At 38.2% G+C, this 18,539-nt stretch overlaps 1 protein-coding gene across 1 annotated transcript in view; it reads left to right on the top strand.

Annotated features, from left to right (window-relative positions):
- Positions 1-1,028: 1,028 nt before the first annotated feature.
- HEPHL1 (hephaestin like 1) overlaps positions 1,029-18,539 on the top strand; it is a 96,764-nt gene continuing 79,253 nt past the window's right edge. The window contains exon 1 of the mRNA XM_072611337.1: positions 1,029-1,260. Within this exon, the coding sequence (XP_072467438.1) occupies positions 1,091-1,260 (170 nt within the window). The 5' untranslated portion in view covers positions 1,029-1,090. The remainder of the gene's footprint in view (positions 1,261-18,539) is intronic.

The following is an 18,539-nucleotide window of genomic DNA, read 5'->3' as shown; positions in this document are numbered from 1 at the left end:
GATATGAGCTCTAAGGTCAAGGTTTAGGGGTTGGATACTGAGGTAAGCAACAGGGGTACAAGTTTGACAACTCATTTACTCAATTTGCTGCACTCAGCATTCTGTAGGGTGTGGATGTTTTAATGTTTGTCCCAGTACAGCCAACCCCGCCCTGCTAGGGCTTCCTTTTAACTGAAGTAGCTGGACAGCTCCCACCACTCCAGCTCCCATTATTCACCATGGCAACAGTGGACTCCAAGTAGACATGGGCTTGTTAAAATTAAGTTCAAGACCCAAAGGCCTAGGGCAGATTACTGCATTCATGTGTCTAAAATGTTCTCTTCCAATGTATAACTCTTATTCATCGTAGGAAATGTGGTTCATTTTAGTAGGGATGACATGGTGCCATCTCCCAATCTTGGGCTAAGCTGGCCAGTCAGATTCGTATTTGGTGATAGTGGGATTTCAGAGAGATAATTTAGGGGATATGGGCAGTGAGTAAAGGGAGAATTGGTGGGGTTGTATAGCCAGGTTGCATGTTTTATGATGAATGATCTTTTCATGTTTCTCTATAAAACAAGTTGAAGATGGCAGAGAGCTGTTACATCATCCCTCTGTCCCTCTCTTAATGTAAGATTGTTACCCATAAGTTCATGATATTTCCTTGTATCCTGTTCAGGTGAACTTGGTTTTAAGATTTTAATATGACTGAAATAGGTGTGGAGGAAAAAAAAAAGAGGAAGAAGGAAAAAAACATTCAAGCACCTAAGGGGTCAAATTGTCCAACTGTCATTCCTGGTTAAAAAAAACAAACAAACAAACAACCAACAACACATATGACAAATGGGCACCCAATCTTAAAAACATACCTGGGCAGCAAATAAGCCAGTTGCACATTTTCTGGAAGGCTGGAAAATACCTTGTCACCATAGTAACTCCCTCATTGGACCTGCTCTACTTCAATAAGCTTTCAAACTCCATCCCAACCCCAAAGTGAAAATAGGCGGAGTCATACTTCATCCATTCCTTACTTATAACTAGTTTTAGGTGAGGGGGAGGGACAGGGCAAGGCTCTCTCTTGAACACATTGCTGCCTGAGTTACATTCACCAATGCCTCCAGAGCAGCTCGCTGGCTGCATCCTTATCCTCACATTCCTTCATCTGTCTGGGCTGGTTGAAGCAGTAACAAGGACATACTATATTGGGATTGTGGAAGAACTCTGGGATTATGTACCCCAAGGGAAGAATGTTATTACGGGGAAAGGTTTCTCAGAAGACAAGTGAGTAAATCTGGGGCTCTAGAATAGATACCTAGAGGTGTATTTTGTTTGTTTGTTTTTGCGTTTGTTTTTTGGTTTTTTTTTTTTGGCTTTTAAATTCCCTCCTTGAGAGGTTTTACATTTCTGAAACTATGAAAATGGCCAGTTATAGTATATGGCAATTTAGCGACTATGGAAAGGGAGGAATTTATAGAATGACAATAAAAGTCATTTGTTGATAGTTTGGGAGGGATGGTGTGTGTTCCCAATGGAGAATGAGTCTATGGATCTCATTCTGTGAAGAGGCAAGTGGATAGTCAGGTGTCCTCCTTAACAGCAATTCATATTCTAGACCAAGTTTTGAAAAACAATGACAACAAGAAACTTCATTATGTCCCTACCCATCGTGGTCTTGTTGGTAAAAGTCTAGGTTTGGTTTGTAGGAAAATGGTTTATATACCTTTTATATATACATACCATATATACAAATACATCCTCTGTTTTTTATTTTTGTTTGTTATCAGATGCTTTGGGGAGTTTTCTTTTATAATAAAAAGGAAATGAGTGTCCTCCAGGCAGTAATCTCTTTTGAAAACTTTAAGAGAAGAATAAGAGACTGGTAGATTAATTTATCTTAATTTTTAGATCAGCTTAGGAGTTCATAGGGTTTGTTAGATCCTACAGCGTACCTTAAACATTAGAAAGGTTCAACCAATAATTAAATTGAATTAGATTAGTTGTTTCCTTTTTCTCTTTCATCAATGATAGGAGGAGGGTTGTTCCTCCACTCACTCCTTCCTGGGATGGGGCAATATGGCTAGAGACTATAGTACAGGTTTATAGGATAGTACTAAATTTTCAGGGTTTTTTTTAGGTGATGGATGTGGTGTGGGGGAAGGAGGACTTGACTGATTTAGAAGACCTGGATTTGAGTAAAGTCTCTAGCATTTAATAACTGTACAACCAAGGGCACACCACCATGATCCGCAATTTCTTCATCTATATAATAGGAATAATATCTCTTGACCTACTCACTCCAAATGTTCCCCCTTACTATTTGTGTGACATTGGGCAAGTCACAACCCAGATGTGTCACACACACACACACACACACACACACACACACACACACACACACACACACACACACCCTCGCACTCACGCACATGTACATGCACCTGGCTGGCTCCATACTTTAGAATGTGTCCTGAATCAGATTAAAAATGTAGTTGGGAAATATTTAAGAAAATAAATAAAAATATAATAGAACATAAATGTTCATATATGACTTTCTAAGTCAATATACAGCAGCAAAATCCTTGTGTTCCATTTAGTGGCCCCATTTCTATTTGAGTTTGGTAACATTGACTTAACCTCTCTGCCTTAGTCTTTTCATCTATAAAGTGAGGAGACTGGACTAGACCTTTTGTAACATCCCTTTCACTTCTAGATTTATGATCTTGTGGGGTTATTATAAAGAAGGAATTTTGAGAACTGTGAAGAGTTACGTGCATGTGAGCTGTTGCTGTGGTTTTATGTACCTTTATTTCTTAATTTACTTTTTGGGAAGGAGAGGGTGACAATAAATATATAATAACCTAAGAACATTTCTCATCAGGGACTCCTTTCTTTTCTCCTATCTCCTCCTGCTACCTGTTACTCCAAAGGTTAAATACCTAGGATTCCTCTCTTCTCTTATTATCTACAATCTCACCTCAGACACTTGACACTCACTAGTTGTGTGACCTTGGGCAAGTCACTTAACCCCAATTGCCTCATCCTGGGTCATCTCCAGTCATCCTGATGAATATCTGGTCACTGGATTCAGATGGCTCTGGAGGAGAAGTGAGGCTGGTGACCTGCACAGCCCTCCCTCACTCAAAACAAAGTCAAGTGCAAGTCATCATTATTTCTCTGGTGACATGGTCTTCTTTGGCAGTGAAAGACAAACACACACATGCATCTCTCCTGGACTACAGGAGCATTAGTGTTTGCTTTCATTTTCTTGCTTTTTGAACACCCTTTCAGATGTTTTGGCAATTGTTGCTGGAAGTCCAGAGCTTTGTGCTTTAGATAAGCAGAACTTTTCCCATGGACACCCAAGCTCCATTTCTAAGGAGATCAGTTGATAAAAATGCTATTGGGAATATAGAACAGTGAAAGTTCAGTTCTACTAAGTTTTTGAATAAACATGATAATCTTTAGAAATTTTTTCCCTCTGAATACTTGAGGGCAAGCCAACAAAATTTGAAGATACAGCAGCACTGGAGATAGTGGTGGTGGTAGTGGTGGGATCCAATTGGTTTACTGTATTTGGTAGTTAAGGTCCCTAAAACCAATCAATCAATCAGAGGGTCATAGATTTAGAGTTAGAAAGGACCTTAAAGGCCAACAGATCTAACCTCCTATTTTCAGAGATGAGGATACTGAGGAACAAAGTGGTGAAATGACTTGTCCAAAGACACACAGCTAGTAAGAGTCTAAAGCAAGATATGCTATGTATAGGGGATGTAAATAAAAAGAAAACAGCACCTGCCTTTAACCCAAACACAAAGCAGGAACAACCCAAATTTGCTTACTGAGAAAGGACTGTCCATCTCCTGCTGAGATTGCTAAGAAGAACTTCTCCATCAGAACCAGAGGACTTGTGTAGAAGTTGTCAAGAGCCAGATTTCTCATATATATAAGGATAAGCTTCCTAAAAATTAGAGATTTTAAAGTGGAATGAACTACCTTTAGAGATTTTCCTTCACTGGAGGTCTTTAAATGGAGACCAGATGAAGACTGGGCAGAAATGTTGCAGATGATATTTCTAGTTGGCTACAAGGTTGGACAAGATGGCTTCTGAGCCTCTGTGTTCCTCTGAGCCTCTGTATTTCTCTGTAATTAGAGCCAGGAGCTATAGCTTCCTGGAGAGGCTAATCCAATTCCTGGTTCCAATTACAAGGAAATACAACTGAGGACTAATTACAAAGAAGGGGTATATCCCCTTGAAAATATTTCAAAAGGTCCAAATACCCATATAAATTCTCCCAGGGAGAAATTGAAACATAACATTGGTGGTCAGCTGGTCAAACAGGCAATTTGCCTCCTATTGATCTAAAGTCTCAGTTGCTGTTTCCCCAAAATAGTTTCCAAGGAGCTTTGGTTTGGTTTCATTCTAATTCACACAAAAATCTTCTCAATCAGAAACAGAAAGTGCTATGAAGAAAATGTCAAAGAAAGAAAAAGAAGCAAAAGGTGGAACATGAGGCAAGACAGAAAGAGGATCCAAAGAATTTAGTTGCATCAGAATGAGTGACTGAATGAGATTGAGCAACCTGCACATTGACTCTGTAAGAGGAAGAGGACGGGTGCTACAGACTCTGTCCTAAATCTGATTCTCAGAAGAGGGAAGGAGGTTGGGTGGAAAGTTAGTGCTCACTGCTGGCTGATTCTCTGAGTGAACAGCTGGTAGTCATAAAGAATTAGGTAGGGCTTTGGGTCATTTGGGGGACACTAACCCCTGTTCTGAAGCAATGAAATATGCACCATATATATGATATCATCTTATACGAAGGACATGTAGTTTGGATGGGTTGCCCTGAACAATGTACACCTTCACTTTCTTCCCTAGTTTTCCTCATGAGAAACAGGATGAACTTGTGAAATAGTGGACAGGAAATAAGAGTATTATCAATACCCAGAGACAGGTAACTATGGAAAAATGTAAACTTATATTGGGTTTAGAGTCAGAGAGTCTGGGCTTGAATCTTGGTCATGTTATTTATTTTTATAACTTTAGGCAAGTCATTTAACTTCTCTGGGCTTCAGTTTCCTCACTTATTAAATGAGGTGGTTGAACTAGAAACTCACTGAGATCCCCTCCAATTTCAGATTCTATGATCATATGAACAGAGTTCAATTATCCTATATACAGACCATTCTGTGATTGATCTCATGAAAAACTGTGTTCTCCATTTAACCAACTGGTCACTGTGCATTCCACCAGTTTAGAACCTTGCACATAGTAGGTTCTTTTAAAATGTTTGTTGAATTTGTTGAAGGACATTGACAAATGGGAAGTCATCCATATCTATAGGAGGACTACCAGGAGGAGAAAGGCAATCCACCATGATGACACCATGTCATATGAAAAACACTGAAATTTTTAGCCTGGAAGAGAGAAGATGACTTAAGAATGGCATTGGAGCAATCTCAAATTAGCTGTCATGTAGAAAAGATAGTGGACTCATTTCTTTTTGTCCCAGAGGATAGAACTAGGCACAATGGGTGGAAGTTGCAAAGAGATTGACTTATTTGGGCTCAACACAAAGACTCTCTGAGAGGGACAGACATGGTCTTAGGAAAAGTGTCCTGGACTAATGGACCTTAAGATCACACGACCAAGGTTTAAATTCTATCTCTAACTACTAACCAACTGTATAATTTCAGGCAAATCACTTCTCCTCTCTGGACCTCAGTTTTCTCAATTGTAAATTAGGCACTTAGGAAAGAGGACATCTAAGAACATTTCCATCTCTGTGTCTTATGATGGCAAAATAATCCAAAAGTGGAATGGGCTGTCTCCAGTGGTAGAGAGTTCCCTTTCAGAAGAGGTCTTTAAAAGGGAAGACTAGATGAACACTTGTCTAGTGTGTTATAATGGGTCTTTTCCTGTTCAGAGATTCTGTGATTCTATTTATAAGTATGAAAGTTGTGCAGTCAAGTTCGTAGCTCCCTGTGATTAGTTCTGGCTTTTTTGGTTTTTTCTCTCTCTTTTTTCCTTTTAATTTAATCATCTCATGATGATTAGAGGCACAGCATTTTGCATAGAAGTGGAATTTTAAAGTTTGTTGCATAAATAAATGAGTTACAATTGGAAGAGATATAAATTAAGGAATGAAAAACAGAAGTAGATATAAGGGAGGCACATAATCTATACATGTAGACAATGTAGGGTAGTGGGAGAATCACTGGACTAGGAGGAGAACTGAGTTTTATTTCTGACTTGGTCACTAATAACTGACCTTGAACAAACTACTCATACGCCTTGGATCTTATTACCTACTTAGTAACTAATATTGACCTTATTTCTGAAATAAAGATATTGAATTAGATCATCTCTAAAGTTTGAGTCAAACTCTTTATTCCAGGAAAGATTCCTTCAAGAAGTCAGTGAAATAAAAAAAAAAAAAACAGATACAAAAATGACTTGCAACCTGTTTAGTAACATGGACCAGAGTGGAAGATATCAAGGAAAGAATTGGAAAAAACATTAAAGATTTCAAATTTACCTCCATCTATCCAACTTTTGCCTTCAAGGCAACTCAACTCAAGCCTAGACTTTTCTACAAAGGTTTTCCAAACAATCCTAATCTGTGCCACAATCATTCCCCTTTCTAAATACTCATAGAATTTATGAGCCATATCCTGCATTTTGGTACTTGATTATATTCCAATTTTTCCCTAATCCTTTCAAGTACATCAGTTTTGCTTCCTCTACTAGACTTAAGAACTTTTGGTCTTACTAAACTACATTAACATCCTTATAATCATTAGTAGGGAGCTTAGTAATCATTTAAATAGTATAGATAGAATCGAAGAGTTAAAGTATTCTTTTCCTCCAGGGAACTGGACCTCATTCCAGGACATTTAAATTTAGAGGTTGCTAACTACATTTCTACCCCTTGCCATCTGGAAAAATCTGATCTTAATACCTAAGTAATAAGGACAATCAATTAGGGCTTACTTCCCTTTTCCTTAATCCTGTGGTCTAACTTCAGGTGAATTCTTCATAGCAGCCTTTTCAATAACTTCTTCCTGGAGTCTAAGGATCTCTAAGCCCTAGAAACTTATGTCCTGACGTCAGAAGTCTTTTTCCTCCTCCCCATGGGTTAAACTGAATTTTTCTTTTTTCAAGCTTTGAGGAGATAAAAGAGAATAGTTTTCATCCTGCTTGTCACAAGAACAAGACTTGCTAGTTGGGCTTCTATTCTTGACATCAGCAAGACTATAAATTAGGAGGCATCAGATGAAATTAGAAGCATAAAAAATTGGGGGGATCTGAACTGGCCAATGTCATATGTATCTACTAACTACTCAGTTCTGAGGATGAGATAGAAATTAAATGCTCAAAGTCTTCACCTCTCCAAGAAAAGCTAAGTGTCTGCACTGTGCAGAGCTTCATGCTGTGCAGTTAGGGAGATGTAAAGTTTATGTAAGACATGGCACCTGCCTTCAGGAAGTTTATAGTCTAGCAGGAAGATAAAACACAAAATAGTTACATACAGTGAATAACTATATGGTATGCCATGTTACATGATAAAGTGCTATGTGAGATCCGAACAGGAAACTGCTACTGACTAATCAGAGAGGTTTTTCAGAGGCAATGTCATTTGAATTGGACTAAGGACCGATAAGAATTCAACACATAAAGACAGTGTAGGGGAGGATGGCATAGGCTCAGGGGAAAGGCCAAGAAAAGGCACACAGGTGGGAGCACGGGGTGTTTGATGTGGAAGGAGAGAGAGAGAGAGAGAGAGAGAGAGAGAGAGAGAGAGAGAGAGAGAGAGAGAGACAATTGTCCATTCTGGCTGGCTAATGTTACTTGAAGGAGGAGTCATTTGACAGAAGACTGGAGAGGTAGGTTGGCATCAGATTACGAAGGATCTTGAAGGTCAATATTTTTACAAAACTAAGATGGTACAATTTAATAGACTCTCCATATATGTAAGTAACTTGACTAGTGGCATGAAAACCACAATTGACAATGCAATTGAGATTATGTGACAATGTTTTTAGGAAAGTGTGACATTTAGGAGCTGGAGTCTATTGAGAAAGATTCATACCAGGTTCTCATTCTGCACCTCTTAGCTGGATTTAATTTGAACAAACGTGCTCCTTTGATTCACTTGGCAACTGTGCCAACATTTTGATCTACTTAAGCTAATCCTAGTTGGGCCAATAAAGTATTTAATTAAAGCTTCTGAACCTTGGATACTCCAAAGTGGAGTATCCAAGCCACAATCCTCACCCTAGGCTTAAACATAATTCTGGTTCAGTAGAGGAGAATTCATTTCTGGTCAATCCCAAACTAATAAAAAAAAGATATAGGCAAAACAACTCCTAGACCTTGACTGTGGTAGAAATCATATGGTGACACTTGCCTTCATTCCAGGGTTTTAGGAGCTGGTAAAAGGAAAACTATGCTAACCACATTATTTCTTCATGGAGTCAACCAGTAGAAAACCTGATATTAGGGAGAGATTTGCATATCTGCAAGGAGGACAAGTTCAAGGCTAGAAAGAGACAGGGTTACTTGTCCAAGTTTTGAAGGCAAGAGGGAGAAAAGGGATATCATTCACAATTTATTTACATTCTCACCTCCATCACCATCATCATCATTATCAAAAAGTATTTATTAAGTTCTTGGATAAGAATGTTGTCATGTGCTGTGGATTCCCCCTCCCCCCTCCTCTTTTTTATTCTATTATTTGTTTCCATTACTACTTCATCCCTCCTTTTCCCATAAGGCATGATCATCTATTTTGCCTCTTTCCTTTCCTATTCTCTACTTAGCCCTTTCTCTTTCTCCTCCCAATTGGGGTGGTTCTGGGGAGGGGAAAAGGAGGCCTCTAGGCTGGTAACAGGGAAAAGTCTGCCATAATGGTCCTTGGGGTGGGGAGGAAGTAATTAAGTGAACCAAAACAGATGAAGGAAGGGGAACAAAAATAGCCCTCATTGTTAAGAGTGTCTTACAGTTTTGGTTCATGGCATCACAGACTTAGCTGGAAGAAACCCAAAAGGCCATCGTGCTTGACTCTCTCGTCATACAGATGAGGAAAGGCCCAAAGAGGCCAAGTGACTTGCCCAACAGTTTGTAAAGGTCTTTCTTTACAAGAATCTTGCAGCAGGAATCAATGAACGTATTATTGTTCCCCTTTTATAGATGAGGCAGAGGACTGAAATTCAGAGAGGTTTCATTTTGTTGCCCGTCATCAAATAGTTAGCTAGTGTCAGAGGTGGATTTGAATTCAGGTCTTCTGATTTCCCACTCCTTGCCACGCTGTTGCCAATTCTTCCCAAAAAACCAGTTCATTTGTCTGCAAAGGCACTACACACTAGGGATGGGTTGGAGTTGTCTCCAGCTGGCTCAAGAGAGTTGATTGTTAAATTTTTCATGTGCATTTACGACCTTGCAATGAGCAAATGCTACAATTCAGGGCTTGATTTATTGTTTTTTTTTATTTAAACTAAAAAATGTGATGGATAAAATATTAATAATACAGATTAAAATTTTAAAGTGTATTATATGTACATTTTTTTTCTCCCTAGAATGTAAGTTTTTAAACATTTACCAGCATACCCATACTACAGAGCCCACTGTCTCCAAACCCAAGCAGGGCAGGTTACAGTTTCCACACAAGGATTTCTGAGCCATAACCCTCCGCCTTTAAAGACCCCTCCCCATAGTACCAGGACCAGAGGACTCACTCTGGGACAAGGCTGATCTCTGGCTTCACACTTTCCCTTTCTTTCCTCTATATTCAACTACAACTTAGTGATTCATTTTGGATGAACCTTGTCTATCTTAGAGAAGACTCTGAGGAAAATGAAAGAGTCTCAGGATGAGGGAGTACAAGGGGAAATACATAACTCAGAAGACTTTAAAATGATTAATTTAGTTAGAGAGGGTGTGTAGGCTTTGCAGTTGGCTGTAGTGTGTAATCAAGATCACTTCTTTTTTTTTTTTAACCATATTTGAAGTAGTCCTAGCTCTTTTTCCTTCTTGTTGGGGAATAATAGTCTTCCTCAATTTCAGACAACTCTCAATTAACTCCCTGAAACAGTGCCTGACAAATAGTAGATGCTTAATAAATGTTTGTTCCTGAAGTGTCTTTAGTAAGCTCCTTACTACTCACAAAATTTTTTCCCCTCCATATGTGGAATCATTTCCCTCATATTCTCTGCTTAGAACAATCTTTCCCTTCCTCCAGGGCTCAGCTCAAGTCCTGAACACCTCTGAGAAGTTTTCAAAAATTATCCCAGTCCACATTGATACTCCTCTTCTCTGAATTCCTACATTATCCTTCCTTTTAATGAAATCATAAGATCATCTAATCATTCAGATCAATTGTTATCAAAGATTGTAATCAATCTAGATTTAGAGCTAGAAGGGAACTCAGAAATCATTTCATTTTACAAATGAGATGGCTCCAGGGTCACACAGGGAGCAAATAGTCTAGCTAGGATATGAACTCAGGCTCTCTGAGTCCAAATTCAAGGTTCTTTCCAATGTGCCAACTTTTACAGGTACTTGTCTCATGCCACCTTATATTGTTATTGATCCCTTTATTTACATGTCTAATCATCTTAACTAGATTGGAAGCTACTAGAGGGCAGTCAAACAAGTGTTAGACCTCTGTGTCCTCCATGCCCAGTACATAGCAGGCATTTAATAAATGATCAATACAGTGGTGGTGGTGATGCTGACTGATTACAGAAGAGTAACCTGCTTCAAAGACCCAATTTGCTAGGTATGGATTTTTTTACTCTAAGAACCATTAAGACCTTGACCTTAACATCTACCTGTTTTTTAAAAATCCACAAAACTAATTTCCAAGGATTTCTAGTGACTTTCCTCAAGCAACTTCCATGGAATTGTTTTTGTTATGTTTTTTTAAAAAACCCAATAAGTATAACAAAGCTAATTTTGACAAACAAGTTCTCTTTCTGGCTTAAAAGGTGTCTGTGCTGACATCACTGCCCCCAGGGCTTTGGCAGGATATGAGAAGCTTCATCCTGTTTCAGTCCTTGTCCTGTGTCATAGCAGCAGGTAAGGCAAGGAGGCCTGACTCAACTGGATTCCTTAGCAATAGGAAATGAGTTCCTCAGAAGCTTCCATGCCTGTAGCCAGTGGTGGAATGTCTTGGGGGTGGGAGTAGAGGGGAGGAGTTCTTTTGCAGTTGCTCCTAATGGTGTCCTCCTGAGGCTATGCTATAAACAATAAATTCACCCTTCCTTGGCATTCTAATTAATATTTTGTCTGGGATTAATTCCTTTGGAGAGCTTCCTTGAAGTTACACCCTTATGACCTTCCTGGAACATATATGGTTCTCATTCTCCAAGATGAACAGGATCTAGGATATTAGACGTGCTATATATTTTATTCTTACTTTATCTACTCTGAGCCCTTTGTTCTTTTTCTCCTCTTTGTCTGTGATTGTTTTGTCAGTTTGATCTACTACTAGTCATTTCAAATTTCTCACAAGACAGAAATTAGACTAGAATAATAGTTGAACAGAAAGGAACAGAGCCAGCTCCAGAACTGTCACAAGATGGAATCAGTATGGTTCATTCCAATTCCCCAAATCAACCACTTGTTGTCCTAATCCCGTCAATTCCCTCAATTTTCTCAATGCAAAACCTATCCTGGATTCTAACTCCAGGATTTCTGTGGCTTGCTCTCTTAAGGTCAGACACTCGATTTTTTTTAACCTAGAATGGGAAATAACAAACAAAAAAATGGCTTAAGGACTGAGTCTTACATATATTACCTCCTTTCCTTATTAGAATGTTAATTTTCTGATCAGGGACTAACCTTGTGTTTCTATTTGTATTCCCCAGCACTTAACACAATCTTTTCCTTATGGTAAGCACATTAATTTTTTTTTAATTTTCTTCATTCATTTTCATTCACTCCATCAAGCACCAACATGTGCAGTACAGTACTAAGATGACTGAATAGAAGGAAATAGCAGTATTTAGCTCAATCTTGCCATTAAACAAAAGGATTACTAAATAATTTGGTGCTTTGACAAGTAGTAAATATGATCCCCTTAGGGATGAAGATGAAAGACTTCAGATCTCAGCAGTAAGAAATTCCACATGAGATGAACATAAAACAGAAAGTGAAATCAGGGATAGTTATTGTAATTTCAGACAAGGCAACAACAAAAATGGACAGAAGAGACAAAAAAGGAAACTACATTTGGCTGAAAGGTAACATAGAAAATGAGCTAATTTCAATACTTAATACATGCAACCAATGGCATAGCTTTTAAATACTTAATGAACTGATGAATTACAAAGAGAAGTAGATAATATAACTATAATAAGGGACCTCAATTTACTCTATCAGTCCTAGATAATTCTAACCAAAAAATAATCCAAAAACAAGTTAAGATGAATGAGTTTTAAAAAAATTAGATTTGATAGACCTTTGATGATTATTGAATGGAAATAGAAAGGAGTATACATATCTCTGACAGCTGTAAGTACCATGATCAATATAATGACCATTTATGATTCCAGAGGACTGAAAATGAAACATTATCCATTTTCATATAGGTGATATTTATAGTGTAGAATAACTTGTATACAAATATATATATGTGAATATATATATACAAGCAAATATATGGCTGTATACAAAAATGTGTTGTATATTCTATAAAAATGTATGGGTATGTATGTATAGCCATGAGTGTTGTGTGTGTGTGTGTATATACACAGTCATTGTAGGAATTGATTTTGTTTGACTATACATATTTGTTACTAGAAGCTTGTTTTTTTCTTTTGTTATAGAGTAGGGAAGGGAGTGGGAGGGAGAGAAAATAGAATTTTGTTCATTTTTTTAAAATTAGAGAGTTGGGAGGTGATGCAGATATGAAATGTTGCATGAACTTTTGTATGAGATCACCATATTACTAATTTTTCTTAACTGTTATATTTTGTTATAAGAGATCTGTCACAAAATGGAAGCAAAGTGAAAATGTATGTAATATAAATGTATGTATGTAATGTAAAAACAAAACATTAATAAAGTTGAAAGTTCCCCTCCTTCCCAAAAATGTTGCATAAGGTCAGTCATAGCCTAATTTCTCCTGCTTCTGGGTTTCTCTGCTAGGCCAGTGGAATTTTTCAATGTGAAGCAGTGGGAGAAGGCAAGTGGATTATTTGGAACTTTGTAGGGTTCTTGAGAGCACAAACGTGATTTTTTCCCCCTCTGTCTACCCAGCACTGAGCACAGAGCCTGGCATATATTAGGTACCTCATCAATTTCTGCTACCTTAGTGAAGGTTGCAGAGGTGGATGTGGAGCTGGTATCTAGATTCTGAGGACAATCTTCATGTAAGAGAAGGAGGATCATAGGAGGAGATGGAGAGAAATTCTGAAAAAGGTGAAAGAGAAAGAAAGGGAGAAGAGAGAAAAAAAGAGAGAGAGAAGGGGAAATAAGAGAAGTGTGGGGAAGATAGGAGACTGGCAGAGTGGAGGAGTACAAATATTTGGGGTTTGTGTACTGTTGGGAGGGGCTTGAGGGGGGGGGGGGCTGTGTCCATATGAATCTGCATAGCCCTGCTCAGGAGCACCATTGTAGAACTTCATGAGCTTTCTGCTGAGTCAATCTTTGTGTCTCATTCCTGGTATTTCACAGATTTGTTGGTCAACCTTTGGCTAATCATGTCGTCCAGGCCATTCTGGATTATTCAGAGGCTAATTAACTGGTTTGTGAATTACAAAGGCTTTACTCTTGTTCCGATGTTTTCTCTTCCTATTTGTTGTTTTTCTGTAGATCCAACCAGAAGTCTCACAAGTGCTCTGTATGCCACGGGTGACAAGGGGAACTGGGTCAGGAAGTAGAGACAGTAACAATAATACTTTACATTTACAAAACATTTTCATGTAATGATAATAATATTAATGATAGGTGATTTTTATATGGCACTTTAAGGTTTCAAAGTGCCTTGCTCACATTATCTCATTTGTTCTTCATGATAATCTTGTAAGAAAGACTCTATTGTTTCAATTTTCCAAATGAAAAAACCAAGGCCAAAAGAAATTAAATGATTTCCCCAGGTTCACACAGTTAGTATCAAAAGATGAATGAATGAATGAATTCAAAAGTATTTTCAAAAGTGCTTACCATGTGCCAAGCACTGTGCTGAGTGCTAGAGATACAAAGTGAGGAGAGCAAATCTGTCTACAGTCTTCAGTCAGGGGCTTCCTGTTCCTGTCTGACAGTAATATCTTCCCTCTCTATCTCTCAGTCCCATCATTCTTGAATGATTAATTCCCAGCAGAGTAAACTAGGTCAGCCCCTCACCACTGAGATCATTCAGGAACTGTGATACCAGAAATACCTGAGAGCTTGCCTCAGAGTCAGGGAGAAGATTGGTAGATCTACTTGGAAAGGTGATGCAAGACCTACAAGGTCAATTGGTGTACTCTGATAACAACTCTGAGGAAGTAAATGTGAACCCCTGAATCTAACTCTTCCTTAATTGTTCCATCCATCTATGTTTTTCAGAAAACATAGCTAAAGGAGATGGAATAAAGATGTTTTATCCACTTAGTCAGACTGATGAAGTTCCACCCCAAATATCAATCAATCAATAAACCTTTATTATCTTTAAATTTACTTATTTATTTTTAGTTTTCAACATTTATTTCCACAAAATTTTGAGTTCCAAATTTTCTCCCCATCTTTCCCTTCTCCCACCCTGAGATGGCACGCATTCTGACTACCCCTTCTCCAAGCCTGCCCTACTTTTTATCATCCCCCCATCCCCTTCCCATTTACTTTCCTGAAGGGTAAAATAGATCTCTATACTTCATTGCCTGTATATCTTATTTTCCCAATTGCATGTAAAAACAATTTTTAAACATTTATTTTTCAAACTTTGGGTTCCAAATTCTCTCCCTTATTCCCTCCCCACCTACCTGCATTGAGAAGGCAAGCAATTTAATATAGGCTGGAACATGTGTAATTATGCAAAATATCTTCATAATAGTCATGTTGTGAAAGACTAATTATATTTCCTTCCATCCTATCCCACCCCCCCAATTATTCTATTTTCTACTTTGACCCTGTCCCTTTTCTAAAGTGTTTGCTTCTGACTACCCCTCCCTTCCATCTTCCTCCCCTCTCTTATTCCCTTCTCCCTACTTTCCTATAGGGTAAGATATCCAATTGAGTGTGTATGCAATTCTCTCCTTAAGCCAAATTTGATGAGATTAAGGTTCATTCATCCTTCTCATCTCCCCCCTCTTCCCCTCCATCCTGAAATCTTTTTTCTTGACTCTTTTATGTGAGATAATTTACCCCATTCTGTCTCTCCTTTTCTCCTTCTCCCAATATATTCTTCTCACCCCTTAATTTTATTTTTTTGATATAATCCTTTCATATTCAATTCACCCTGTGCCCTCCATATCTCTCTCTCATCTATCTATCTATCTATCTATCTATCTATCTATCTATCTATCTATCTATCTATCTATCTATCTATCTATCTATTCATCTATCTATCTAATTATCTATTTCCTCCAACTACTCTATTACCGAGAAAGGTCTCATGAATTACAAATATCATCTTTTCATGTAGGAATGTAAACAATTCAACTTTAATAAGTCTTTTTTTATTTCTTTTTCCTAGTTACCTTTTCATGCTTGTCTTGATTCTTGTATTTGAAAGTCAAATTTTTTATTAGCTCTGGTCTTTCCAGCAAGAATGCTTGAAAGTTCTCTATTTCACTGAATGTTTATTTTTTCCCCTGAAGGATTAAACTCAGTTTTGCCAGGTAGGTGATTCTTGGTTTTAATCCTAGCTCCTCTGACCTCTGGAATATCATATTCCAAGCCCTTTGATCCCCTGATGTAGAAGCTGCTAGATTCTGTGTTATCCTGATTGTATTTCCACAGTACTGAAATTGTTTCTTTCTGGCTGCTTGCAATATTTTCTCCTTGACCTGGGAGCTCTGGAATTTGACTACAATATTCCTAGTTTTCCTTTTAGGATCTCTTTCCAGAGGTGATAAAGTGGGTTCTTTCAATTTCTATTTTACCCTCTGGTTCTAGAATATCAGGGCAGTTTTCCTTGATAATTTCTTGAAAGATGATGTCTAGCCTCTTTTTGTGATAATGGCTTTCAGGTAGTCCAATTTTAAAATTATCTCTCTTGTATCTGTTTTCAAGGTCAGTGGTTTTTTTCAATGAGTTATTTCACATTGTCTTCTATTTTTTTCATTCTTTTGGTTTTGTTTTATAATTTCTTGATTTCTCATAAAGACATTAGCTTAAATTTGCTGCATTCTAATTTTGAAGGAATTATTTTCTTCAGTGAGCATTTGGATCTCCTTTTCCATTTGACCCATTCTGCTTTTTAAGGCATTTATCTCCTCATTGGATTTGAGCTTCTTTTGCCATTTAGGTTAGTCTATTTTTTAAGGTGCTATTTTCTTCAATATTTTTTGGGTATCCTTTAGCAAGTTGTTGATTTGATTTTCATAATTTTCTTGCATCACTCTCATTTCTCTTCTCAATTTTTCCTTTACTTCTCTTACTTGATTTTCAAAATCCTTTTAAAGTTCTTCCATGGCCTGTGACCAGTCCATATTCCTCTTGGAGGCTTTTGATGTAGGAGCTTTGACTCTGCTGCCCTCCTCTATTTGTATGGCCTGATCTTCCTTCTCATCAAAGTAAGATTTTATAATTGGAGTTTTTTATGATGTTTACTTATCTTCCCAGCCAAACACTTGACTTTCTAACTCTTTTTCAAGGTAGGACTCTGCTTCCAGTGGGGGTGGGGGATTTTGTATCAGTTGCTTGATCCTCTGTCATTTGTGGGCCCAGAGTTCTTGAAGCAGCCTCTACCACTGCTGCTGCTGCTGCCATTGTCACTGCCACTGAAGCCATCCTCTACCACCACCCTGGGCCTGGGACTCTACCTGGCCAGACCTTGAGCCTCCTCTTTCACCTACAGAGTTTTCTCATTGACCTTTTTGGAGTTTTGAGGTTGAGAAGTCTGGAAACCATCACAGCTGTGTCTTAAAGAAAGAAATTCTGTGAGGGGAAGATAAGGATGGAGTACATTCTAGAAATGAGGTACAACAAGTACAAAGGCAAGGTGACAGTAGATGGAGTGTTCAATTTTAGGTTGGGATATTGTAAAAGACATTAAAAGATAAACAAAGGAGTTCATATTAGATTCTAAAGGCAATAGGAAGAAATTGGAGTTTGCTGAGTAGGGGATTGACATGGCCAGGTCTACACTTAAGAGAAAGTTTCTTTGGCAGCAGTATGGACAAATGGACTGAAATGGGGAGAAACATGAGATAGGGAGGCCAATTAGGAGTCTGTTGAAGTAATCTAAACAAGAAGTGATAAGGGCCTGAACTAAAGTGAAAACTGGGTGTCAAGAGAAATTGGAACTGAGAGATGTGGATGTAGAGATGGAAAGATTTGGCAACTGATTGGATATATGTGGTGAGAGAAAGTGAGAAATGGAGAATCATACCAAGGTTATGAACCTGGGAGACTAAAAAATGTCAGTGCCTTCAACAGAAACAAAATAGGACTCATCATTCCCCCCACTGGGGGGGAATGATGAGTCCTGTTTTGGACATGTTGAACCCGAGTTATTTTCAGGGCATCAAGATGGAAATACCCAATAGGTAATTGATGAAATGCTGTAGAAGTTAGGAAAAGAAATTGGGGCTAGATCTGGAAGTATTCAGTTTGGATCTTCTTTGCTTGGATTAAAGCTAGGAGTTTTCCTTTTTGGAAGAAAAGGACATTAAAAAGTAAAAAGTCAGATAAAGACTGTAGGGAGGAGGCTAGAAGCAAACAAGAATGATACTAGAATAAGGTAAAAAGAAAAGTGGGGATCACTTGCATAATTGTGCTGCCAAGTGAGAGGGGGGTAAAAAGTGAGGGATAGGTCAGTAAGTGTCCTTCTTGTGGCATGGAAGCATACTCTTTAGCACTCTCTATAGCACATCTAATCTCTCAAAGCTTTTTTGGATCAGCCCTATAGATACGTCTTGGAACTAACCACATCACCCACTGTCCATCTGAATTAAATTGAACAATATAGTTTATCACAAGCAGATGCTTCTTTTCTGGGCAGGACTATGTCACATTAGTACTGGGGGAAAAACTAGGAAAATTAAAGGGAAATAAAAGAGAAGGAAGAAGAATTTTAAAAGGTCAGTGATAAATGTGGAAGTAGAAAAGGGAGACAGAGAAACCAAGTGAAAGAGGAGAGGGAGAAATCACAGAATCTCAGAGTTGGAAGGTACTTTGGAGTACATTTAAAAACTTACTGAGCACCCTCTCCAGAATATTCCCAAGGGTTGTCCAGTATTGGTAGGGGCAATCACACAGAGGAAGGAAGAGTAGGAATGGATAATGGGAAAGAAAGAATAACATATTAAAGGAGAACAAGAAAGAGAGCAGGGGAGACACACACAGAAATAAAGAGAAGGAGCTAGGGGAGGGAGACAGAATGTAGTAGATAAGGTCTTGTAGCTGTCAGCAT

The sequence above is a fragment of the Notamacropus eugenii genome, chromosome 5, assembly GCF_028372415.1.
Source record: "Notamacropus eugenii isolate mMacEug1 chromosome 5, mMacEug1.pri_v2, whole genome shotgun sequence".
Classification (NCBI taxonomy): domain Eukaryota; kingdom Metazoa; phylum Chordata; class Mammalia; order Diprotodontia; family Macropodidae; genus Notamacropus; species Notamacropus eugenii.
This window is presented reverse-complemented; position numbering and strand designations above follow the sequence as displayed.